At 36.3% G+C, this 26463-nt stretch overlaps 1 protein-coding gene across 1 annotated transcript; it reads right to left on the reverse strand.

Annotated features, from left to right (window-relative positions):
* Positions 1 to 26463, reverse strand: ttc14 (tetratricopeptide repeat domain 14). Its single transcript, XM_073843887.1, has 12 exons — positions 26139 to 26463; positions 25891 to 26009; positions 17902 to 18101; positions 15491 to 15575; positions 15267 to 15396; positions 15038 to 15193; positions 14890 to 14961; positions 11550 to 11669; positions 9059 to 9181; positions 6209 to 6326; positions 5123 to 5229; positions 1 to 1014 (listed from the first exon to the last, which is right to left on the reverse strand). The coding sequence occupies exons 1-12, from the start codon at positions 26270 to 26272 to the stop codon at positions 339 to 341; spliced, it is 2040 nt and encodes a 679-aa protein (XP_073699988.1). The 5' UTR covers positions 26273 to 26463; the 3' UTR covers positions 1 to 338.

The following is a 26463-nucleotide window of genomic DNA, read 5'->3' on the forward strand; positions in this document are numbered from 1 at the left end:
TTCGTGAAAACCATTTATACCTTTAATATAGTGTTTCAACATACAAATAACAAACACTACAGTAGCACTTGTTTGATCAATACATTCGTATATTTGAACACTGACATTTTACTGAACTCAATTCATAATACTGAGGCATCATTCGCATCACATTTTGGCCATTACTTTTGTTGCAGATTCTATAGGCAGGCTGTTTCCCAACCAAACAAAGCAAACAAATCTAACCGGAAATTATGAAAATAAACAGCTCTGATCAATTTATAACCTCTCTTACATTTCAATCACTACACCTGAAGGCTAAACCTGTACTAGTAATGAAATGACTCTTGACAGCTCTTTTACTTCTTTAGCTTTTTCTCCTTCTCAAATTCAGCGATTTGACTGAAAATGTCCAACAAATTAGAAGGGAGAGCTTTTTTTGGGTTTCCACCAGACGACCTCCTACTATCATCTCGATTGGATCTCATCTCACTGCCGCCTCGTTCCGATTCGCAACGTTTTCTGCCTTGCGTAGAAAATTCCTTAGAGTAACGATCGGATTTCTGCGAGTATTCGGACTGATTTGAGGAGGACGAATCCCTTCTGGCACGTTCTGAGGCGCTTGAGCTCCTGTGTCGATCTTTAGCTTGGCCGTTCGCATCGGGACGTCCCAGCCTTGACGCTTCACTTCTGTCGATAGCATCGTCTAACCTACCTCTGCCGTCTTCCTGTTGGCTTTTGCCCCAAGACTGTTCTCCCTCGCTGAGGAGTTTGCTTATGGATTGTTTCTGGTCGATGTACGACGCCGAGGTGTTAGCAGGAGCGGGAAACCACTCTTTGTCGTCCTCCGCCGTTTTATCGCTACAAGACGACGCTCTCCGCTTGTGTTTCTTACTGCCGTGGGACGAGCGCCGACGTTTGTGTTTCCGCTTCTTCGATTTTTTACGACTCGTGGAAGGAGAGTCATCGCTTGTCATGGAGGACGTATCTGAGGATGTTGAGGAAGAGGTCGATCGCTTCCTTTTCTTCTTCATTCTACATGGAAGCAAACATCACGCTGAAACTTGCAGGACATTGGGAGCGCCCATCAGAAAAATGAGCGTCAGCAATGAGTAAAACCGTAAAGTAGAAGAGTTCTTACCTTGTTCTGATGGAAGAAATACAAAAATTTTAATGGTCACATACAAAATGCTATGTTTTGGGAGTGACAAACCATTTAAAATCAGGGCTAGGCAATATAATTAAACTTTTCCCCCTGTTTTCTGTGTTTTCCCTACTATAATACACTCTTAAAAATAAAGGTGCTTCACAATGCCATACAAGAACCTTTTTGTCCAAATGGTTCCATAACATCTGAAGAACATTTCTGTTTCACAAAAGGTTCTTTGTGGCGAAAGAAGGTTCTTCAGATTATAAATAAGTAAGAGATGGTTCTTTAAAGAACCTTTGATTGAATGGTTCTTTGTGGAACCAAAATTGTTCTTCTATGGCATCGCTGTGAAGAACCTTTTGAAGCACCTTTATTTTTAAGAGTGTAGTACGCTCTGGAACATGATGGAACAAGCCAAACTAATTTTCATATTGCTACTTTACACTCTTAGAAATAAAGGTGCTTTAAAATGTTCTTCACCGCGATGCCATAGAAGAACCATTTTTGGTTCCACAAAGAATTATTCAGTCAAAGTTTCTTTAAATAACCATCTCTTTCTTACCTTTTTATAATTTGAAGAATCTTCTTTCGCCACAAAGCGCCTTTTGTGAAATAGAATGTTTAAAGGTTCTTTATGGAACCATTTAGACAAAAAAGGTTCTTCTATGGCACCGTGAAGTACCTTTATTTTTAAGAGTGTAGCATCATTTTTGGTCTTGGTTTCAATTACTGATTTCGGTCCTCCAGAACTATTTCATCTGAAACTGATTTTTTTATTTTATTTTGCGGTTTCGGCTGAATATGTTAGCACGTCTGGTTTGATGTGGTAATTTCACAGTAGGCATACACACAGGTTCGAAGACTCGTTCTCGCCCCCTACAGTGCAATAAGGTGAAAGTCATCATAGCTTGCGTAGTATAGACCCAGCCCCCAACCTAGTCTCGCGTAGCCAGACCTTTAGACTGACGGCTGAAGGTCTGGAATTCATGGCAGCTTTAATTGGCCAAGGCCCGCCCATAAGGCCGTTTGACCGACATGTCAAACAACCAATCACAGTTCGTTTCATTCAGCGTCACGTTTCGGGGTGTAGAAATGCCCCCACAACAACAGACTGGCATGCAACAAGTCAGTCATTGAAATAACCAGCATTGAAAGTTAACGAAGAAGAGGGAGAACAAGCAGTAAGTCAGTAATTTGTTCGCGAACGTCGCAAATGTGTATAACAACAACGGCGTCTGCATAAGCACCTTTTAGCAAAACTCGAGTAAATCAGTCTGCGCTTGGTTTCCCGGCGGACCGAAAATAAACGCGACACTTGCGTGTTCCGGATATCCGATCAAATTCAACTAATCAGATCACGACTTCAACATTCCTGAAGTGTTTCCAGTTAAGTGTACCATATGCATCAGACGTTTAGCCAACGTTCCGTGGGCGTGACGTCTGAGGCTGAGACTACCCCCAACCCAACTTTGAGAATAGATTAACGGCGATATTTTTTTTATCGCCCGATAAGAGTCTCACGTTAACGCAGTACGTTAACGCCGATAACGGCCCACCACTAGCTTAAACATTAAGATTTGTACTCATGGAAAATACTAAAGTAGCCAAACCTGTTCATTAGAAGGGGGTGTTCCAATACTTTTGGCAATATTGTGCACATTGTGAATATTCAGTATATTGCCCAGCCCTAATTCAAATGATGGACTGAATGACCTAAATTGTTTAACGAGTGTAAGAAAATATGAGTCCCTCCAGTAATTCTGACTGATGACAATGCTATCCATTACATAAACAATTACACAGAATTAATGCAAATTGAGTTGTTAAGGCCTGATCACACCAAGAACGATAACTACAAATCCTGTTTATTGTAAGCGCACCGCTGTTGTGTCTAAAATACTCAAGCTCTTTAAAATTAGACTGATTCTGACAGTGTTGACATGTTTTTATCAGTCACTAGCTGCAAAAAAAGCATACTTTTTTGTCAGTAAACTAAATAGACCTGTTTTTCATTGAAAAGCGCATCGTATAAATGGCTATAACTTGCTTGGGGAATGTTATATGTAGACATTTTTTTTTTTATTTGAAAGTGTAAAACACCCAAACTTCAGGAGTTTTTGAGTACAAAAAAAAAAAAAAACCTAAGTGTTGCTTGCGTTATTTCTTAAAACTCTGGAAATTCATGCATTCTTAGAGAAAACAAAAGGAAAATTGGGACTTTAAATTAGCGTCACTGAAACTTCAAGTTCTCCTGTTTTTAATGATATATGATGCTGACCTGATGTCGACTGCTAGAATAGGTCTGAAAAGCAGCAATTACAGGGACTCGATTTTGGTGAAAATTGGACAAACTGTCTAGGAAGAGTTCAAAAAAGAAGGTTTTCAACATAAACCAATATGGCGGACAGGAAGCTCGGCCAACTATGGTATAATTGGTATCTATGCTGTTGACATGACCCAAGGAATATTTTGAGACCAGTGTTAGTACAATAGGCTACTGCAATCTACAGTTATTAGCATTTTTGGAAATTTCATAATTAATGGTTAATTAATTGATTGACCAACAGGTGGCACTGTTACCAAATTGATGTGGTGTGATCAGTGTGAGGTAAAAAAATACCACATACAAAATTAGATGCAAATATCTCAAAGCTTTGCAGAAATACAGCCTCTGATGCACTTTGGCATCTTTGCAGTAAATTCGTTGATGCATTACATGAAAACGGTTTTGTATATTGACACGAAATCTTTAACTTTTTGTCAGCATGGTCTGAAGATGATCCGAGTCAAATTTGGTGAAAATTACAACAACAGTCTAGGAGTTTGAAAAAAGTAGGTTTTCTACAATAATCAAAATGCCAGACAGTAAGTTCGGCCAATTTTGGCATAATTGGTATCAATGTTCTCGACATGACTCAAGGAATATTTTGAGATCACTTTCATTACAATAAGCCATTTTCTTCATAAGTTATTAGTATTTTTCAAACTTTTGAGTACTGTCAGGGCATACCGGCGAGGACACATACCAAGTTTCATAACGATAGTTCAATGTGTTTGTAAAATATAGCATTTTATGACAAAATTCAAAATGGCTGATATGGGAAAATTGGATATAGTTCGACTCGGCATGCTCCTCTGAATCTAACAAGATCAATTTCGAACTCGCCAAACCATTGAGAAGTTATAAACTTCTCACAAATAGACATTTTTCATATCTCCTGACCACTAGGTGGCACTGTGCCGAAACACTGCAGGTAGCCTCCGGTCATGCTGGTTATAGCACACACCAAGTTTGGTCTCAATACGCCAAACCGTTGCAGAGAAATAGCCTTACATCCATTTCTGCTTGCTTTTCGTAGAATTCGTCCACGCGTTATTCAAAAACGGTTTGACTAATCAACTTGAATTCCACAACTTTTTGCCAGCATGGTCTGAAGATGATCTGAGCCAATTTTGATGAAAAACAGACAAAGGGTCTAGGACCAGTTCGAAAAAGTAGGTTTTTCAAACAATTAAAAATAGATTTTGTGCCTTAAGGTTCAAAAGTTATTAGCATAATAAATTGGTGGCGCTAAAGAGTTTGAGTTAGGGACTCCAAATTTGCTTTGGCGACAGTTCAGACTGTCCTCTATCAGTGTGACACATTTCACAACTTTCCTGCAAGTGGTTCTATGGGCTGCCATAGACTCAAGTGCGGAAATGGAAGAAGAATATTAAGAACGCCAATGGTTTCAATAGGTGCCTTCGCACCTTCAGTGCTTGGCCCCTAAATACAGGTGTGTCAGGTGCCCCAAAAATGTTCTAGGTCTTTAGGAGTTAAAGTGATTCCTACAATATTGTACCCTATAATCCTTGATGTGAACAGGCCTTTACCTGATTTCAGTAAACAAATGAACCATTTGTACATAACTTTATTTGGCGGCAGTGTTTATGTGACCAAATATGTGCTTAACAGGAATAAAAACTTGGATATGAATATGGTGTTGACATTACCTTTTCTCCTCTTTTAGGATCTTACGCAATTTCTCTGCACTCGTCTCCACGGTCTTAGCTTTTTCCTGCTCTTTGGCAGCTTCCTGCTCTTTCAATTTAAGCGATTTCTTTAAAGCAGTTCATTGACAGGGTAAAATTGGAATAATTTTCAGGAAAAATAAATCAAGCATGCATATGCGTGCAAGCAATTTCGCAATAGTGCCGTTTTCCACACCCCAGGCGTCAGGAAATGTTAAGCAAATGACAAAATGCGAGGTAAACATTTAAGATTTAGCAATGATCGTGAGATGCAGTTACCGTGGTACCAGGAACAGAATACAAACCAAGGGTGGCGGGGGGTTTTATTTCCACAAGGGGGCATTTATGTCAACCCAGTGCAATCAGGGTTAAAGGTCCCATCAGTCAGGTTTCACAGGTCCAAGATCAGATAGACACATAAATGACAAAAATACTTCATCAGTACTCTAACACTCGATAGTTAAAGTCAACTTTTTGATAAAAATGCGGTGTAGCAGTGAACCAGAAATAAGACTTTGATTCAAATGTACTCATCCTCAGGCCATCCAAGATGTAGATGAGTTTGTTTCTTCATCAGATTTGGAGAAACGCAACATTACATCACTTGCACACCAATGGAAGTGAATGGGTGCCATCAGAATGAGATTCCAAACAGCTGATAGAAACATTACATGATTAAACCTTGGCCAGAAGCAATGGTTTGAAGTTAAAAACATGTATCTTTTGTCTTCTCAAGATGTTAATTGATGGATTGGAGAGGTGTGGATTACTTGTGGATTATGATTTTTATCAGCTGTTCGGACTCTCATTCTGACGGCACCCATTCACTTCCATTGGTGAGCATGTGATGTAATGCTGAGTTTCTCTATATCTGATGACAAACCAAACTCATTTGCATCTCGGATGACCTGACGGTGAGTAAACTTTCAGCAAATTTTATTTTTGGGTCAACTGTTCCTCAAACACATGACTTATCTGTGTACCTGAAACACTGGAAGCTAATTTTCGGATTATATTTCCAGTGGCAGTCAAGCATGCATTCATGCCAGATAGGTTTATCCAGCTCACCTGGATACGTATCTGAAGTTTCTCCAAAGCTTCTGCTGCCTCTTGAAACGTGTCATCTAATGCAATGGCTCTTTTGTAGAGACCTTCAGCGGTCACCAACTTTTCTTCCTCCTCAAGTCTATGCAGAAAAGACCAGAGCACAATCAAAACTCAAGAACAAGAATTTACAGATAATGTACTCACCCCACTGTCATCCAAAATGTTCAGGTCTTTCTTTCTTCAGTTGTAAAGAAATTATGTTTTTTGAGGAAAACATTTCAGGAATTTTCTCCATATAGTGGACTTCAATGGTGCCCCCGAGTTTGAACTTCCAGAATGCAGTTTAAATGCAGCTTCAAAGGGCTCTAAACAATCCCAGCCGAGGAATAAGGGTCTTACCTACCTTTTGAGGTTAAAAAGTACATACATTTTTTTTTTTTTGAAAAGAGCCCTTTGAAGCTGCATTTAAACTGAATTTTGGACGTTCAAACTCAGGGGCACCATAGAAGTCCACTATATGGAGAGAAATCCTGAAATGTTTTCCTCAAAAAACTATTTCTTTTTGACTGAAGAAAGAAAGACAGAAACATCTTGGATGACAATGGGGGTGAGTACATTATCTGTAAATTTTAGTTCTGGAAGTGAACTAATCCTTTAAAGGTGTACCAAAATGTTAAAATCCAGTACTAAAAGAATACAAAGATGTTGTACAACAGCCACAATGAAGCAAGTCTTCCCATCTCAAATGCATAGTAGACCTTTTTATGCTGTTTTCTAAGATTGATGCCTTGCAAAAGGGTGTTGCTGTTGTTAGTGCATTGCTACAAAGCTGGTGTGGTGTTTTGTAGCCACTCAAGCAAGTCAATTAGATATTTATAGGTGATTTCCAGAGTGGTTGCACAAGTCTTGCACTTACATGGAAAGGTTTAACTGAAGCAAGCATTCTTGGTATTTCTAGATGTAATAGTACGAGACAAAACAAACAATGCACACATACGGTAACATTCTGAATGGTTGCATTTCATCTTTTGTTTGAATTAAACCTTACCGGAATAATTAGATTAATTATAATGTGCCGGTAAATGCCAGGTCACAGACAGGTTGGATGAATGCATACGAATTCCTACAGTTGACTCATAAAGGGAGCTGCCTCTTTAAAGGCATTCTTCTGACGTCTTGATGAAGAACATAAAATAAACGTCCTGTCTGGCGGCCTACATGAGGACTATAAACTGACAATGCTAAGAGACATAATAGTGCGTCTTAAAATAAAGTTAGTCAAGAGTTACAGGGATAGTTCACCCAAAAATTAAAATTTGCTGTTAATTTACTCACCCTTCAAGCCAACCAAGATGTAGGAGACTATTTTCTTCAATAAAAATGTATATTTTAGCTCAAATAGCTAAAAAAGGTATATCAAGTAACACAAAATGAATACCCGTGGCAGAATATATTGAGGTCTTATGAAGTGAAACAATCAGTCTGTGCAAGAACCTGAACATTATTTATCCGTAATCCAGAACCTCAGGAAAACAGAAATACCATTATTTTCTGCAAACTGGTTCTTTCAAATCGTGTTTCAATAAACTGGTTCAAAACCCTAGTTTGTTTACACAATCATGCAATGGCATGACATATTGAACTAGATAAAAAAAAAAGTTCGTCAAAATGAACTTTAAGTTGGCTTGAGAAAGCCTGATCAGAAAGTTTAAAAAAAAGTTTAAGTTTTTAAAGGTTTTAAAAGTTTTTAGAAGTTTTTCAGTCTGAAAAAGATTAAAGTTTAAAGTAGTTTAAAAGCTTGAATGTTTTGAAGGCAATACAGTCTCTCAGATGGATTGTGGGAGTTTTGTCAGTTGGAGTTTGAATAGCGTTGATCATTTAAATATTCCCTCAATGTAAGTCTATGGGATTTTCCCCAGTTTTAATTGTCATTTTCAGGAAAACCGTAAGTCCGATCAGTTAGAAAAGATCCAGCAACTGGAGTCAGATCAGTCTGAAGATCTGGCCTGAGTTTGGAGTTTGTAGAGTTAAAGCTCGAGGAGGAGGAGCAGTCAGAAATGTTAGTCTCAGAAGAAGAATAAGTTTAAATAGCATTTCAGTAAGTTGGCTTTTTTTAAGCTAACCTAATTACATTATTAAAGCACCCAACAATGATGTGAAACATGTATGTTTAACATGTCTAAAGCATATAAAGTGAATAAACTAGTCTTCATCAGCTCAGCTCTTTACACAAACAACGAGAAACCATAAAAAGTTCATTTAGTCCTTATATTCAAGTATTCGGTTCAACCAGGCGCATATTAGCGGCTCATTGGTCCTCAATCCGAGTGGAACTGGAGTGCTCAATCAGTTTATACAACATAGGATCAGATACGCCACTATTTTGGCTCATTTCAACATCCGAAACTGAGTTTTGATTGAGTAACTTGTAGATCTGTGCTGCTCAAGCCACAAACTGGTTCAGACGATTCAGTCTCATTTTGCTGAACTAGTTCAACTAGTATACTAAAAATAATTGGCTCAAAAGAATGATTCATTTACTAATCAGACATCACTCCAGACCGTTTGCCTGAGGCTCTGCATTACAGGTAATGACACTAAATAGTGTTCAGTTTCTTGCACAGACTGATCCACGGCCTAAAATGAACAGTGAATTAACAGAAAAGTTTCATTTTTGGGTCAACTATCTCTTTGCAGGTCATCCCTTTTTTGATTTTGACACAAAGTGTCACAATATTGGATCCGATGAGATTAATGCTTAAATCGTGGAACATTCACTGCAACGCATAACGTCTCGTAGCCTGATGTTTTTTTTTTTTTTTGTGCACTTGTATTAAACTAGAAGTAAAAACACTGTTTCTCATCACATACTGTCCTCCTCTTTCCACTAGTGTCTGACAGAGGTATTTTTTGGCATTCCTGTGTGTGGGACTGTTCTCCAAAGCCAGTTCGAAGTCATCGATAGCCTTCATCAAGCTTCCTTTGGTTGCATATCTATAAAATAAAAAAACACTTTTAGTAATTATGCAACAAGGCAGAACAATAAACATGCAAATAAATATATATATATATATATATATATATATATATATTTTAGTGGTGGGCCGTTATTGGCGTGCTGCGTTAACGTGAGACTCTTATCGGGCGATAAAAAAAATATCGCCGTTAATCTATTCTCAAAGTTGGGTTGGGAGCTGGGTCTATACTACGCAAGCTATGATGACTTTCACCTTGATATTTTAGCGCGGATGTATACCTAGCCGAACTGCACTGTATGGGGCGAGAACGAGTCTTCGAACCTGTGTGTATGCCTACTGTGAAATTACCACCTCAAACGAGACGTGCTAACATGGATGCAGCTATGAAGCCGCTTCAGGGCAGGGGCGTTGCTAGACCCATTTTACTGGGGCACGTGCCCCAGTGAAAATCTGCTCTGCCCAGGTAAAATCTCAAATTTGAGTTATAATTTACTTTGATAATCCCGAAATAAAGACATTAAACTATATGCAACAACTAAATTGACGCTTCTAAAAGCAACACAGTTTAACCGAAGACTATGCACGCAGATATCCATGCCGTGCGCGTCTGTTTATTTAACTGCAATGCGCACTTCGTGCAGCCTTTTACGCAGAAGTACATGCAGTGTAGGAATAGTTGGTTACACAAGTTTGTATAGTTAATTGTGTTGTAAATGCAATTGTCAAGCAGTTTGTGATGCATTTTGGAAACAGGAGATAAGCCCTTGGTCTAATGCGCCACCTGGCTTGAGAAACCCGTTCTCAAAGACTTACTTTTAGTCATTATTTGGGTAGCACACATATTCTAAATAGAGATGCACCGATCGATCGGCATCCGATCGCAATCGACCGATAGGGGCGCTATCGGTTTTGATCGGAGTTCTCAAAATAGATCAGAGCAGGCCGATCAGATGACGTTTACAACAACAAACAGCCGCCAGAGCACGCATTCCCACTTCTCAGACTAGGGTCTCCTAATGGGCGCGGCTGTCTCTACAACGCATTAACACTGAAGATGACGTCGCCGGTGAGGGGATTTCCTCCCCTCTGGTCTATGCATCCCTGCCTCTGCTGAATTATTTTTATCCACGGTGGGGATAAAACGTCCCGCGAAGCCGCTCCTACGTCCCGATCTAAATCAAATTATTTGCAATAAGCGCTTTAAAGGCGTCTAAATCAAATGATTCGCCATACGCGCTTTGAAGTTGAACGTACTGAATCAAATGATTCGCGATCCGATTGGAGCGCTTCAAAACAGTGAATCTTTTTGCGACGCAGTGGTTTACTGATTCTGAGTTTCCAAAAAGCTCCGTTGATACTTTGCTCACCTTCTCTATAAAATGTATTCGTTGTTTGAAATTAAACCATTACTATTAATACAATGTTTTTATTAAATTGTGATCACATAATACAGCTTCTGTCATATTAAAAAAAATGCATGACCTGACACTCATTATCTGGTTCTTGCCTAAAAAGACGGGTATAATGCGCGTTGTTAACAGATTACAGTAACAGTTTGGTCAACCTCTCCCTATGGAGAGAGAAAAAAAAGTTTCTAAAAGCATCCCCCCCTTCTGTTTTTTTTTTCACAAATTGCACCCTGTATATGTATATGTATGTGTATATGCATATGTATGGCATATTTATTTTATTTTTCCACAAAAAGCTTGTTGCTAAACTCTAAATTGTGATTTTAAGAAAGAGCCTCCTGAGAGTTAAATGTTTATTATGGTGCACATGTGTGTTTTGCACAATCATTTTTTTATTTTAAGATTTAACTCTTTTATTAGATTTAACTTTTTCCACAGAAAAACTAAGGTTCATAGTTTACAAATTGTGTCAGCTCTAAAAGAGTGAAATGTTGTGTTGTACATAATTACTGCCAAAAGACAGTTTAAGATAGTAAGCAACACTTACTCTATGTAAGCTGAAGTTGTCTGAGAGTCTTGAGAGTGTTCAATATTGAAATTTGCCTCAGCCTGCAATAAAACTGGTCAATTCATGATACTTTCTCATTTCCTACTTTTTATACTAATAATACAATGTCAATGTTTGTACATGAGACAACAATATTGAAGAATTTATGGATTTGACGCTGTGATCGGTAATATCGGGATCGGCAGATACTGCTTTTGGTGATCGGTGATCGGTGATCGGCCCCCAAAATCCAGATCGGTGCATCTCTAATTCTAAATGCCTTCGGCAGAATTCAAATTAGCCATTTTAATCTAGATTAATTTCAAGATTACAGTGAGATTAATCTAAATTAAAAAAAAAAAAAATCTATGCCCACCACTAATATATATATATATATATATATGAACAAGTGTTGAATTGTGACTTACAGAGCTCCACGTGCCACAAGAGCTTCCACATTGTTTGTGTCGATCTCTAAGGCCTTGTTGTACTCATTCATGGCTTCTACATAACGATGCGATTTGAAATGGTCAACGCCGGCTTTAACACTGTAATGATATGAAGAAATGGTAGTCACTACTAGCTTATCAGTTATTTAAAGGAGTAGTTCACTTTCAGAACAAAAATGTACAGATAATGTACTCACCCCCATTGTCATCCAAGATGTTCATGTCTTTCTTTCTTCAGTCGTAAGAAAATGTTTTTTGAGGAAAACATTTCAGGATTTCTCTCCATATAATGGACTTCTATGGTGCCCCCCGAGTTTGAACTTCCAAAATGAAGCTTCAAAGGGCTCTAAACAATCCCAGCTGAGGAAAGAAGGGTCTTATCTAGCAAAAAAATAATAATTTTATACTTTTTAACCTCAAATGCTCATCTTGTCTAGCTCTCTGTGTACTCGGTGTAGAGATTAAAGAGTCTATAAATTGTAAATGTTTATAGAAAATAACCGATCGTTTCGCTAGATAAGACCCTTCTTCCTCGGCTGGGATCATTTAGCTTTGAAGCTGCATTTAAACTGCATTTTGGAAGTTCAAACTCAGGGGCAACATAGAAGTCCATTATATGGACTTTTTCCTTAAAAAAATATAATTTCTTTAAATTCTCATTTGTTTTTTTAGAAAATAACCAACCGTTTTGCTAGATAAGACCCTTTTTCCTCGGCTGCGATCATTTTAGAGCCATTTAAACTGCATTTTGGATGTTCAACTCCACTATATAGAGAGAAATCCTGAAATGTTTTCCTCAAAAAACAATTTCTTTAAATTGTCATTTGTTTTTTTGGAAAAATAACCAATCGTTTCGCTAGATAGGACCCTTCTTCCTCAGCTGGGATCATTTAGAGCACTTTAAAGCTGCATTTAAACTACATTTTGGAAGTTCAAACTCAGGGGCACCATAGAAGTCCACTATATGGACTTTTTCCTAAAAAAAATATAATTTCTTTAAATTGTCATTTGTTTTTTTGGAAAATAACCAATCGTTTCGCTAGATAAGACCCTTCTTCCTCGGCTGGGATCGTTTAGAGCCCTTTAAAGCTGCATTTAAGCTGCATTTTGGAAGTTCAAACTCGGGGGCACCATAGAAGTCCATTATACAGAGAGAAATCCTGAAATGTTTTCCTCAAAAAACTATTTCTTTAAATTGTCATTTGTTTTTTTGGAAAATAACCAATCGTTTCGCTAGATAGGACCCTTCTTCCATAGAAGTCCACTATATGGAGAGAAATCCTGAAATGTTTTCCTCAAAAAACAATTTCTTTAAATTGTCATTTGTTTTTTTGGAAAAATAACCAATCGTTTCGCTAGATAGGACCCTTCTTCCTCAGCTGGGATCATTTAGAGCACTTTAAAGCTGCATTTAAACTACATTTTGGAAGTTCAAACTCAGGGGCACCATAGAAGTCCACTATATGGACTTTTTCCTAAAAAAAATATAACTTCTTTAAATTGTCATTTGTTTTTTTGGAAAATAACCAATCGTTTCGCTAGATAAGACCCTTCTTCCTCGGCTGGGATCGTTTAGAGCCCTTTAAAGCTGCATTTTGGAAGTTCAAACTCGGGGGCACCATAGAAGTCCATTATATAGAGAGAAATCCTGAAATGTTTTCCTCAAAAAACTATTTCTTTAAATTGTCATTTGTTTTTTTGGAAAATAACCAATCGTTTCGCTAGATAGGACCCTTCTTCCATAGAAGTCCACTATATGGAGAGAAATCCTGAAATGTTTTCCTCAAAAAACAATTTCTTTAAATTGTCATTTGTTTTTTTGGAAAAATAACCAATCGTTTCGCTAGATAGGACCCTTCTTCCTCAGCTGGGATCATTTAGAGCACTTTAAAGCTGCATTTAAACTACATTTTGGAAGTTCAAACTCGGGGGCACCATAGAAGTCCATTATATGGACTTTTTCCTAAAAAAAATATAATTTCTTTAAATTGTCATTTGTTTTTTTGGAAAATAACCAATCGTTTCGCTAGATAAGACCCTTCTTCCTCGGCTGGGATCGTTTAGAGCCCTTTAAAGCTGCATTTAAGCTGCATTTTGGAAGTTCAAACTCGGGGGCACCATAGAAGTCCATTATATAGAGAGAAATCCTGAAATGTTTTCCTCAAAAAACTATTTCTTTAAATTGTCATTTGTTTTTTTGGAAAATAACCAATCGTTTCGCTAGATAGGACCCTTCTTCCATAGAAGTCCACTATATGGAGAGAAATCCTGAAATGTTTTCCTCAAAAAACAATTTCTTTAAATTGTCATTTGTTTTTTTGGAAAAATAACCAATCGTTTCGCTAGATAGGACCCTTCTTCCTCAGCTGGGATCATTTAGAGCACTTTAAAGCTGCATTTAAACTACATTTTGGAAGTTCAAACTCGGGGGCACCATAGAAGTCCATTATATGGACTTTTTCCTAAAAAAAATATAATTTCTTTAAATTGTCATTTGTTTTTTTGGAAAATAACCAATCGTTTCGCTAGATAAGACCCTTCTTCCTCGGCTGGGATCGTTTAGAGCCCTTTAAAGCTGCATTTAAGCTGCATTTTGGAAGTTCAAACTCGGGGGCACCATAGAAGTCCATTATATAGAGAGAAATCCTGAAATGTTTTCCTCAAAAAACTATTTCTTTAAATTGTCATTTGTTTTTTTGGAAAATAACCAATCGTTTCGCTAGATAGGACCCTTCTTCCATAGAAGTCCACTATATGGAGAGAAATCCTGAAATGTTTTCCTCAAAAAACATCATTTATTTACGACGAAGAAAGAAAGACATGAACATCTTGGATGACAAGGGGGTGAGTACATTATCTGTTAATGTTTGTTCTGAAAGTCAACTACTCCTTTAAGTAATTAGATTACTTTTTCAAGTAACTAGTAAAGTAACAAATTACTTTTTTAGTTACTTTTTCAAGTAAGTAACAAAAGTTACTTTGTTTTAGGTGCCGAGAAAGAGGCATTTACTTCAGCCGGAGCCTTTTTTCTTTGTTTTGTTTTTATAAGCATTTTTATAGCATTTTCAAGGAACATTCAAATTTAAAAAAATAATAATAATAAATTAAAAAAAAAAAGGCTAAAAAAGTTGTGGTGTATTCAAGTAAAATACATCTTACTCTTTCTTATTATTTAAATATTTATCCTTCTGACAATTTTGACTTGATGCAATTCGGAAATGAAAAACATGACATTAATTAATGCATTTCTAAATAAAAACAATCATCAAAAATGTTTTGATTTCATAAAATGCAAGGATAAAACCAGGTAAACACAAACCATTTCAAGGCCCAGGACACAGACTGTTTCTTCCGAATGACTGTTGCAAAATCATCTTCTTTGAAGTGTTTACTGTGTATGTATATATAAAAAAATAATCAGTTTAATGGTAAAAACACCAGAAAATCTGGGAATAAACCAAATGTACCTCTGCAAGCCCCTCATGAGTGAAGGCGTTTGTGTATCACTTATTCCCAGCTTTCTCAGGAGGTAGTCCACATTTAAAGGGTTGGACAAACCTAGAGAGCTCTCCAAAAGCTTCTCATAGGTTTCGTTGCTATCTGCGGCCACTTTTTCACCCCGACTGAAAGAGCGGAAATGATTAACAAAACACGCAAGACAAACAGGTCAACATTCAATTTCTTGTTTTGACATACGTATAATGAAGAGGAAGATCTTCTTTGCTTATGACACCCAGTTTAACTTTATCCAAGTGAGGAGCCAGTGAGGAGGAATACAGAGATAACGTCAGCTTCTTGTGATAACGGTCAATGTCTTTCACTCCAGCTGTGATATAAAATACAGATTTATTAAAACTAATCATTTTATGATTAATCAACAACATACATTTTTATTATGAGGCAAACAAATGGTATCATACCTCTAATCAAATCTCCAATTTGGTAATAAGACAAGGGATCGTCATGATTTCCAGTGGAAGGCACGTCTCTTAATGGGCAGAGGGCCTTTTAATAGACAACATTTATTTTTTAGGTCACATTAGAAAGAAACATATTTTAACAAAGTAGCTTAACATTAAAAAAAAAAAAAAGTACTTATGTTGGTTTCATGTGGTTTTGAAAAACCTTAATTTTCAACTGAATGACTCAAGGAAAAAGTTATAACATTTTCCTTATATCTTGACTACTGAAAAATAAAACTTTAAAATAGTCTCAAAGGTATATAAAAAAAACATCAAACCATTGATAAACGAATTAATGAAAAAAACAAGCAAATAAAATTAAATAAATAAATAAAATGCAATTATTTTCTAAGTCAAAGATTCTAAGTCAAAGATGAAAGAGGTTTTCAAGCAACAAAACAATAATAGTTTATTACAGCTTTAATTTTTATTTTGTGTGTCTGTTGTTTTTTTGGTTTGTTTGTTTTTTGTTTTCCCCCACTAATGGAAAAAATAATGATAAATTACAGAATGTGCAACAAGTTCACATAACAATAAATCTTTTCAAGCATACAATACCAGTCAAAAGTTTTTGAACTGTAAGATTTGTAATTTGTAAGTCTTTTGTTCACCAAGCCTGCATTTATTTGATCTTAAGTATGGCAAAAACTGTAAAAATTGTGAAATATTTTTAATATTTAAAATAACTCTTTTCTATTTGAATATATTTTAAAATGTAATTTATTCCTGTGGTTTCAAAGCTGAATTTTTAGCATCATACTCCAGTCTTCAGTGTCACATGATCCTTCAGAAATCATTCTAATATTATATTATATTATTATATTTTTTCCGGTTTAGAATAGAAAGTTCAGAAGAACAGCATTTATCTGAAATAGAAATCTTTTGTAACATTATACATGTCTTTATCATCACTTTTGACCAATTTAAAGCATCCTTGCTAAATAAAAGTATTAATCCTTAACATTTCTTTCCCAAAGAAAAGAATTAAAATCATACTGGCTCTAAGTTTTTGAACGGTATAGTGTATAACGTTACAAAAGCTTTTTATTTCTGATAAATGCTGACCTTTGGATCTTTCTATTCATCAAAAAATAGATTTGAATATTGATGATAGTAACAACAGTAAAAGTTTCTTGAGTAGCAAATCAGCATATTAGTATGATTTCTGAAGGATCATGTGACACTGAAGACTGGAGTAATGATGCTAAAAATTCAGCTTTGGAATCACAGGAATACATTTATCTTAAAATATATTCAAATAGAAAACAGGTATTTTAAACAGTAAAAATATTTAAAAATTTTACTGTTTTCACTGTACTTTGCGAGCAGAAGAGACATCTTTAAAAAAAACAAGCTTACTGCTTTATATATTTTATTACATACAGATTAAAACAAATGTGTTGTTTAATTGTCACGCTGAATATAGATCTTTTTTTTTTTTTGCACCCAAGTTATATGCAACATTAAAATATACACTTGTATTTAATATGCTTTCTGTGTAACTTTTATCCATTTAATTCAGTCACCAAAATGAGAACAAAAACATTTGAACATTTGAACAAAAAGTGCCATGTCCAAAATTATTCACACCCTTTGCAAACTTTTGGAAAATCCAAAGTTCTATACCATTCCAAATAGTCCCAGCTGTTCTAAAGCATCCTAATTACCCTGATTCATTGGGAACAGCTGTTTTAATCAACTCAACAGGTGAAAAACAGAAGCTCTCTGCTGTTGGTTTGTGGACAGTCATGGCTAAGACAAAGGAGCTCACTGAGGACCTGGTTAGCAGATAAAAACATTAACGTTTTGCAGTGGCCCAGCCGGAGTCCTGACTTAAATCCAATGGAGAATCTGTGGAGGAGCTAAAGATCAGGGTGATGGCAAGGAGATCCTCCAACCTGAAAGAGTTGGAGCTCATGGCTAAAGATGAATGGGCAAAAATACCAGTGGAGACATGCAAAAAGCTGGTCAGCAGTTATAGGAAGCGTTTGATTTCTGTAATAGCCAATAAAGGCTTGTCTATTGATTATAGAGAAGGGTATGAATACTTTTGGACATGACACTTTTTGTTCAAATGTAAATAAAAGCTGAGAAATATATTTTTTTTTCCACAATGATGCCTCTTGTACATCGTCTTACTATCTTTTGGGAGAAGCCTGTGTCATTTCTGGTCAAAAAAAAACCTTGCTGTTTGAATAAAAGCAACTGTAAGTCAGAATTTGCCAGGGGTATGAATAATTTCCGGCTTGACTGTATATATACAATATATATATATATATATATATATATATATATATATATATATTTTTTTTTTTTTTTTTTTTTACAATGATGTAGAAATGGACACTTCAGAGGGGATAAAATCAAACCTTGATCTCCAGATCCTCAACATCTCGTTCCAGTCCTCCCGCAGTGCAGAGAAGAGTTACGAATAAGCCAAACTCTCGCACCGAGTTGATCCTCCCGATGACCATGTCTCCCCGCTCCACGTCCCTGTAGAAGAGCTCCCGTCTCTCCTCAAAACACACCTCCATGAACTGCTCCAGCGGAGGCATGATGGCCAACGCCTCTGAAACAACAGAGAACCTTTCCTGATGAGTTTAGAACGACACGAAAAACATTTAGGATTACATTAGAAACTAGATTAAAAAAAAGTCTGTCAAGACAAACTTTAGGTTGGCTTGAGAAAGCCGGACCAGAACGTTTTAAAGCAGTTTTAAAAGCTTACAGTTTGATAGATAGCCAGTAGTCTCAGCCTCAGACGTCACGCCCACGGAACGTTGGCTAAACGTCTGATGCATAAGGTACACTTAACTGGAAACACTTCAGGAATGTCGAAGTCGTGATCTGATTAGTTGAATTTGATCGGATTTCCGGAACACGCGAGTGTCGCGTTTATTTTCGGTCCGCCGGGAAACAAAGCGCAGACTGATTTACTTGAGTTTTGCTAAAAGGTGCTTATGCAGACGCCATTGTTGTTATACACATTTGCGACGTTCGCGAACAAATTACTGACTTACTGCTTGTTCTCCCTCTTCTTCGTTAACTTTCAATGCTGGTTATTTCATTGACTGACTTGTTGCACGCCAGTCTGTTGTTGTGGAGGCATTTCTACACCCCGAAACGTGACGCTGAACGAAACGAACTGTGATTGGTTGTTTGACATGTCGGTCAAACGGCCTCATGGGCGGGCCTTGGCCAATGAAAGCTGCCATGAATACCAGACCTTCAGCCGTCAGTCTGAAGGTCTGGCTACGCGAGACTAGATAGCCAGTTACTAGCATGTTAGCATGATTAGTAAGTTACTAGCATGTTGTTAACATGATTAGCAAGTTCCTAGCATGTTGCTAGCATGATTAACAAGTTACTAACATGTTGTTAGCACATTTCTAAAATGATTAGCAAGTTCCTAGCATGTTGCTAGCATGATTAACACGTTACTAACATGTTGTTAACACATTCCTAGCATGATTAGTAAGTTACCAGCATGTTGTTAACATGATTAGCAAGTTCCTAGCATGTTGCTAGCATGATTAACACGTTACTAACATGTTGTTAGCACATTTCTACCATGATTAGTAAATTACTAGCCTGTTGTTTACATTATTAACAAGTTACTAGCATGTTGCTAGCATGATTAACAAGTTAGTAACATGTTGTTAGCACATTTCTAACATGATTAGCAAGTTACTAACATGTTGTTAACATGATTAGCAAGTTCCTAGCATGTTGCTAGCATGATTAACACATTACTAACATGTTGTTAGCACATTCCTAGCATGATTAGTAAGTTACTAGCATGTTGTTAACATGATTAGCAAGTTCCTAGCATGTTGCTAGCATGATTAACACGTTACTAACATGTTGTTAGCACATTTCTACCATGATTAGTAAATTACTAGCCTGTTGTTTACATGATTAGCAAGTTACTAGCATGTTGCTACCATGATTAGTAAATTACTAGCCTGTTGTTTACATGATTAGCAAGTTACTAGCATGTTGGTAGCATGATTAACAAGTTACTAACATGTTGTTAGCACATTTCTAACATGATTAGCAAGTTACTAACATGTTGTTAACATGATTAGCAAGTTCCTAGCATGTTGCTAGCATGATTAACACGTTACTAACATGTTGTTAGCACATTCCTAGCATGATTAGTAAGTTACTAGCATGTTGTTAACATGATTAGCAAGTTCCTAGCATGTTGCTAGCATGATTAACACGTTACTAACATGTTGTTAGCACATTCCTAGCATGATTAGTAAGTTACTAGCATGTTGTTAACATGATTAGCAAGTTCCTAGCATGTTGCTAGCATGATTAACAAGTTACTAACATGTTGTTAGCACATTCCTAGCATGATTAGTAAGTTACTAACATGTTGTTTACATGATTAGCAAGTTCCTAGCATGTTGCTAGCATGATTAACAAGTTACTAACATGTTGTTAGCACATTTCTAACATGATTAGCAAGTTACTAACATGTTGTTAACATGATTAGCAAGTTCCTAGCATGTTGCTAGCATGATTAACACGTTACTAACATGTTGTTAGCACATTCCTAGCATGATTAGTAAGTTACTAGCATGTTGTTAACATGATTAGCAAGTTCCTAGCATGTTGCTAGCATGATTAACACGTTACTAACATGTTGTTAGCACATTTCTACCATGATTAGTAAATTACTAGCCTGTTGTTTACATGATTAGCAAGTTACTAGCATTTTGCTACCATGATTAGTAAATTACTAGCCTGTTGTTTACATGATTAGCAAGTTACTAGCATGTTGCTACCATGATTAGTAAATTACTAGCCTGTTGTTTACATGATTAGCAAGTTACTAGCATGTTGCTACCATGATTAGTAAATTACTAGCCTGTTGTTTACATGATTAGCAAGTTACTAGCATGTTGCTACCATGATTAGTAAATTACTAGCGTGTTGTTTACATGATTAGCAAGTTAGTAGCATGCTGCTACCATGATTAGTAAATTACTAGCCTGTTGTTTACATGATTAGCAAGTTCCTAACATGTTTACAACATGATTAAGATGTTATTAGCATCTTGTTAGCAGGGTTCTTGCATGATTAACATGTTGCTACCATGATAAGTAAGTTACTAACATGTTGTTAGCACATTTCTAACATGATTAGCATGTTACTAGCATATTGTTAACATCATTTGCAAGTAACTAGCATGTTGCTAACATGATTTTATCACAATTAACATACGACTAGCATGTTGTTAGCATTAGTCAGTCACTAACATGATTAGCATGATTCTAACATAATTAGCATTAACAATTTCTAACATGATTAACAAGTTACTAGCATCTTGTTAACAGGTCACTAGCATGTTAGCATGATTAACAAGTTACTAGGATGTTAACATGATTCTAGCATGATTAGCATGTTGCTACCATGATTAATAATTTACTAGCATTATGTTAACATGATATTAAGTTACTAACATGTTGCTAGCATGATAGGCAAGTTACTATCATGTTTCTAGCTTGTTTACAGCATGATTAACATGTTACTAGCATGCTCTTAGCAGGTTTCTAACATGTTACTAGCATGTTGCTACATGATTAGTAAGTTACTACCACGTTGTTAGAATGAATAACAAGTTGTTAGCATGTTGCTGGCATGATTAGCAAGTTGCTAACATGTTGTTAGCACATTTCTAGCATAAGCAAGATAGTAGCATGCTGCACATTACTAGCATTTTGTTAACATCATTTGCAAGCTATTAGCATGTTGTTAGCAAGTTTCTAACATGATTAGCGTGTTACTATCATGTTGTTAGCATGATTAGCACGTTACTAGCATGTTGCTACCATGATTAATAATTTACTAGCATTGTTAACGTGATATTAAGTTACTAGAATGTTGCTAGCATGATTAGCAAGTTACAAGCATGTTTCTAGTTTGTTTACAGCATGATTAACATGTTACTAGCATGCTCTTAGCAAGTTTCCAGCATGTTACTAACATGTTGCTACATGATTAGTAAGTTACTAGCACGTTGTTAGCATGATTAACAAGTTGTTAGCATGTTGCTGGCATGATTAACAAGTTACTAACATGTTGTTAGCACATTTCTAGCATGATTAGCAAGATAGTAGCATGCTGCACATTACTAGCATGTTGTTAACATCATTTGCAAGCTATTAGCATGTTGTTAGCAAGTTTCTAGCATGATTAACGTGTTACTATCATGTTGTTAGTATGATTAGCACGTTGCTAGCATGTTGCTAGCATGACTAACAAGTTACTAACATGCTGTATGTTACTAAAATGTTTAAAATCATTGGAAAGTTACTAGCATGTTTCTAACATTTTGCTAACATGTTGTTTGCCGGTTTCTAGCATTATTAACGTATTACTAGCATGTTGCTACCATGATTAGTAAATTACTAACATGTTGCTAGCATGAATAACTAGTTACTAACACGTTGTTAGCACATTTCTAGCATGATTAAGATATTACTAGTATGCTGCATCATGTTACTAGCATATTGTTAACAGGATTTTTTTAAACATGATCAACATTAGCAAGTTACTAACATATTGCTAACAAAATTAACAAGCTACTAGCATGTTGTAGCATGATTCTAGCATGATTAGCATGTTACTAACATGATTTTATCATGGTTAATACGGTACTAGCTAGTTGCTAGCATGTTTCTATTATTAGCATGTTACTAGCATGTTGCCAGCATGATTTTATCATGATTAGCATTTTATTAACATGTTACTAGCATGTTTTAACATAATTTGCAGGTTACTAGCACGATTTTATCACAATTAACATATTACTAGCATGTTGTTAGCATTATTAGTCAGTTACTAGCATAATTAGCATGATTCTGACATAATTAGCATGTTTCTAGCATGAGTAACATGTTACTAGCATGTTTCTAGCATGAGTAGCATGTTACTAGCATGTTGTTAGCATGCTTAACAAGTTACTAGCATGTTAACATGACTCAAGCCTGATTAGCATGTTACTAGCAAGTTTCTAACATAATTAGCAAATGAGTTTAACTGTATTATAAATCTAGTTGATAGGTCAGTTAGAGTCTGAAGGGATTCTGGCAGTTTAAATTTGAATTTTGTCAGTTGGAGTTTGAATAGTGTTGATCATTTGAACATTCCGCCAATGATTAGCAAGTTACTAACATGTTAGCACATTTCTAGCATGATTAGCAAGTTACTAACATGTTAGCACATTTCTAGCATGATTAGCAAGTTACTAACATGTTAGCACATTTCTAGCATGATTAGCAAGTTACTAACATGTTAGCACATTTCTAGCATGATTAGCAAGTTACTACCATGTTGCTACCATGATTAGCAAGTTACTAGCATGTTTCTAACATGTTTACAGCATGATTAACATGTTACTAAAATCTGGTTAGCAGGTTTCTAACATGATTAGTCAGTTACTAGTATGTTAACATGATAAGTAAGTTACTAACATGTTGTTAACATAATTAGCAAGTTTCTAGCATGTTGTTAGCATGATTCGCAATTTACTAACATGTCGTTAACACATTTCTAGCATGATTAGCATGTTGCTACCATGGTTAAGAAGTTACTAGCCTGTTGTTAGCATGATTAGCAAGTTACTAGCATGTTTACAGCCTGATTAACATGTTACTAACATGCTGTTAGCAGGTTTTTAACATGATTAGCATGTTGCTACCATGATTAGTAAGTTACCAGCATTACTACTTTGTAGCATGATTAGCATGTTACTAGCAGGTTTCTAGCATGATTTTATCATGATTAACACATGGCATAGCATTTTGTGAGCATTAGTCAGTGACTAGCATAATTAGCATGATTCTGACATAATTAGCATGTTTCTAGCATGAATAACATGTTACTAGCATGTTTCTAGCATGAGTAGCATGTTACTAGCATGTTGTTAGCATGCTTAACAAGTTACTAGCATGTTAACATGACTCAAGCCTGATTAGCATGTTACTAGCAAGTTTCTAGCATAATTAGCAAATGAGTTTAACTGTATTATAAATCTAGTTGATAGGTCAGTTTGAGTCTGAAGGGATTCTGTCAGTTTAAATTTGAATTTTCTCAGTTGGAGTTTGAATAGTGTTGATCATTTGAACATTCCGCCAATGATTAGCAAGTTATTAACATGTTAGCACATTTCTAGCATGATTAGCAAGTTACTAACATGTTAGCACATTTCTAGCATGATTAGCAAGTTACTAACATGTTAGCACATTTCTAGCATGATTAGCAAGTTACTACCATGTTGCTACCATGATTAGCAAGTTACTAGCATGTTTCTAACATGTTTACAGCATGATTAACATGTTACTAAAATCTGGTTAGCAGGTTTCTAACATGATTAGTCAGTTACTAGTATGTTAAAATGATAAGTAAGTTACTAACATGTTGTTAACATAATTAGCAAGTTTCTAGCATGTTGTTAGCATGATTAGCAAGTTACTAACATGTCGTTAACACATTTCTAGCATGATTAGCAAGTTACTAGCATGTTGCTACCATGGTTAAGAAGTTACTAGCCTGTTGTTAGCATGATTAGCAAGTTACTAGCATGTTTACAGCCTGATTAACATGTTACTAACATGCTGTTAGCAGGTTTTTAACATGATTAGCATGTTGCTACCATGATAAGTAAGTTACTAGCATTACTACTTTGTAGCATGATTAGCATGTTACTAGCAGGTTTCTAGCATGATTTTATCATGATTAACACATGGCATAGCATGTTGTGAGCATTAGTCAGTTACTAGCATAACTAGCATGATTCTAACATAATTAGCATGTTGTTAACATGATTAACAAGTTACTAGCATGTTAACATGATTCTAGCAAAATTCTAGCATAACTAGCTAGTTAGTTTAAATGTATTATAAATATAGCTCACACAAGTAGAGTTGTGACGTTCGCGAACGAACCGATTCTTTTGAACGGCTCATAAACATGAACGATGGGAGCCGAGTCGCGGCTGGGGGGGAGCCGTTCTTTCTGTCGTTCTTTTTTCCTATGCGTGTTTTACACAGATGCACACAAATTATTCCCGGATGGTCTACTACTTAACTTAAGAATTCGAAGTGCGGATCAATGCACGCTCTAACAGCTAATATTGCCCACAACACATTGCGCGGTGAACGAGGATCCGATTAGAACTACAAACACGCATAAAAATTGTTTAAAAAAACTACAAACATGGCGGATACGCGCTACCAGGGACAGGTAGAGAAAGGGGTTTTTGAGATAACTAATCAATGTGTGTAACCTAATAAATAATATTTAAATAATGTTATCCATGGTATATTTCATGTGCAGCAACATTATGAACTTTTATAATGATAGGTTTGGTCATTAACTTTTAAATGCATCATTATGCAAACACGAGCAAAGTTCTCGGCATAAAAGACTAGTATAAGAATGTGCCTCTTCATTTTTCTCTAATACGGTAGGAAATCAAATTAAACGAAATGTAGATGATATTAACTGACAAGGCAGTTTAAACAGTGACAGGATTTAGGTAACTAAGCAACAGATGAAATAGTATGTCCCAAAGCTTGCCTACTTTTCTGCTACATACTCAAAAGTATGTACTTTTTCTTCACAAAAAGAGTACATACTTTAAGGGCATAGTATAAGTATGCGAATTGGGACGCAGCAACACACTTTGTACTAAAGGTAAATCCAAAATAGTGATGCCATTGTCTAAGCAGAGGGATGTTATGCAACCCTATGAAATATAGTCCACACATGACAAATGAGGTAATAATCAATATTTCAGAATAATTCAAACTCAGATATTGGTGTGTGATATCTGAGTTTTAATTTTTTGACTACAAATCTCACCTCATAATTCCTCCCAGTGATTATTTCCAGGATAAACTGAGATGCCCCCAAACTGGCTTCTTAAAACGGACTAAATATTTAAAAAGAGCCAAAAGAGCCGTTCTTTTGAACGGCTCTTTGAAAGGAACGGATCGCCAAGATCCGGATCCCCTCAAAGAGCCATAAATCCCATCACTACACACAAGGGCAGTTTGATTGAGTCTCAAGGGATTGTGGGAGTTTTGTCAGTTGGAGTTTGAAAAGTGTTGATCATTTGAACATTCCCTCAATGTAAGTCTATGGGATTTTTCCCAGTTTTAATCGTCATTTTGAGGAAAACCTTAAGTCGGATCAGCTAGAAAAGACACAGCAACTGGAGTCAGATCAGTCTGAAGATCTGGCCTGAGTTTGGAGAGTTAAAGCTCGAGGAACTTTAGTCTCAGAAGAAGAAGAAAAAGATTAAGTTTAAAGAGCATTTCTGAATGAGTGAGAAAGTGCACCTCCAGACTCCTCTTGCCATTCAGCCGCAGGTGCAGATGTTTTCCAGGATGGCGCAAACAGAAGATCAGCTTTCCTTGATATGAACTGCTCCAGAACAGGACTCACCTCTTCTATATCTCTGTGACAGATTACATTCATTCTGTTTGTGATGTGAAGGTGAGTAATCATTGAATGTAACGTTATTTAAGGGGTATCTCAACACAAACAACTCAATAACTATATCTAAACAACTATAAACGTCTCCTACCTTTGATCAAGAGTTTTGGAGAGCTCTGCGGCCACATGTTTGAAGTCTGGGTTTTCACTTTGCTCGCATTTCAACAACAACAACAGGTTTTCGCCATGATACGACACCGACTGTCGGAGTAAATCTCTATCCATTATCAGTGTCTCCAACTCGACATATTTACACTAAATGTGCAGGAATATTAGCACCGATTTGAAACGAACACAGACTTCAAATTAATTAAATTAGTCCTTAGATAATCGGAGATTTGCTAAGACTCCAGAAGTTACAAAAGTGTCTGATTTTGAGCAGGAATAGCTGCAGATGTAAACGTGCTTATGCCAAA

This window comes from Garra rufa, chromosome 7 (assembly GCF_049309525.1).
Source record: "Garra rufa chromosome 7, GarRuf1.0, whole genome shotgun sequence".
Classification (NCBI taxonomy): Eukaryota; Metazoa; Chordata; class Actinopteri; order Cypriniformes; family Cyprinidae; genus Garra; species Garra rufa.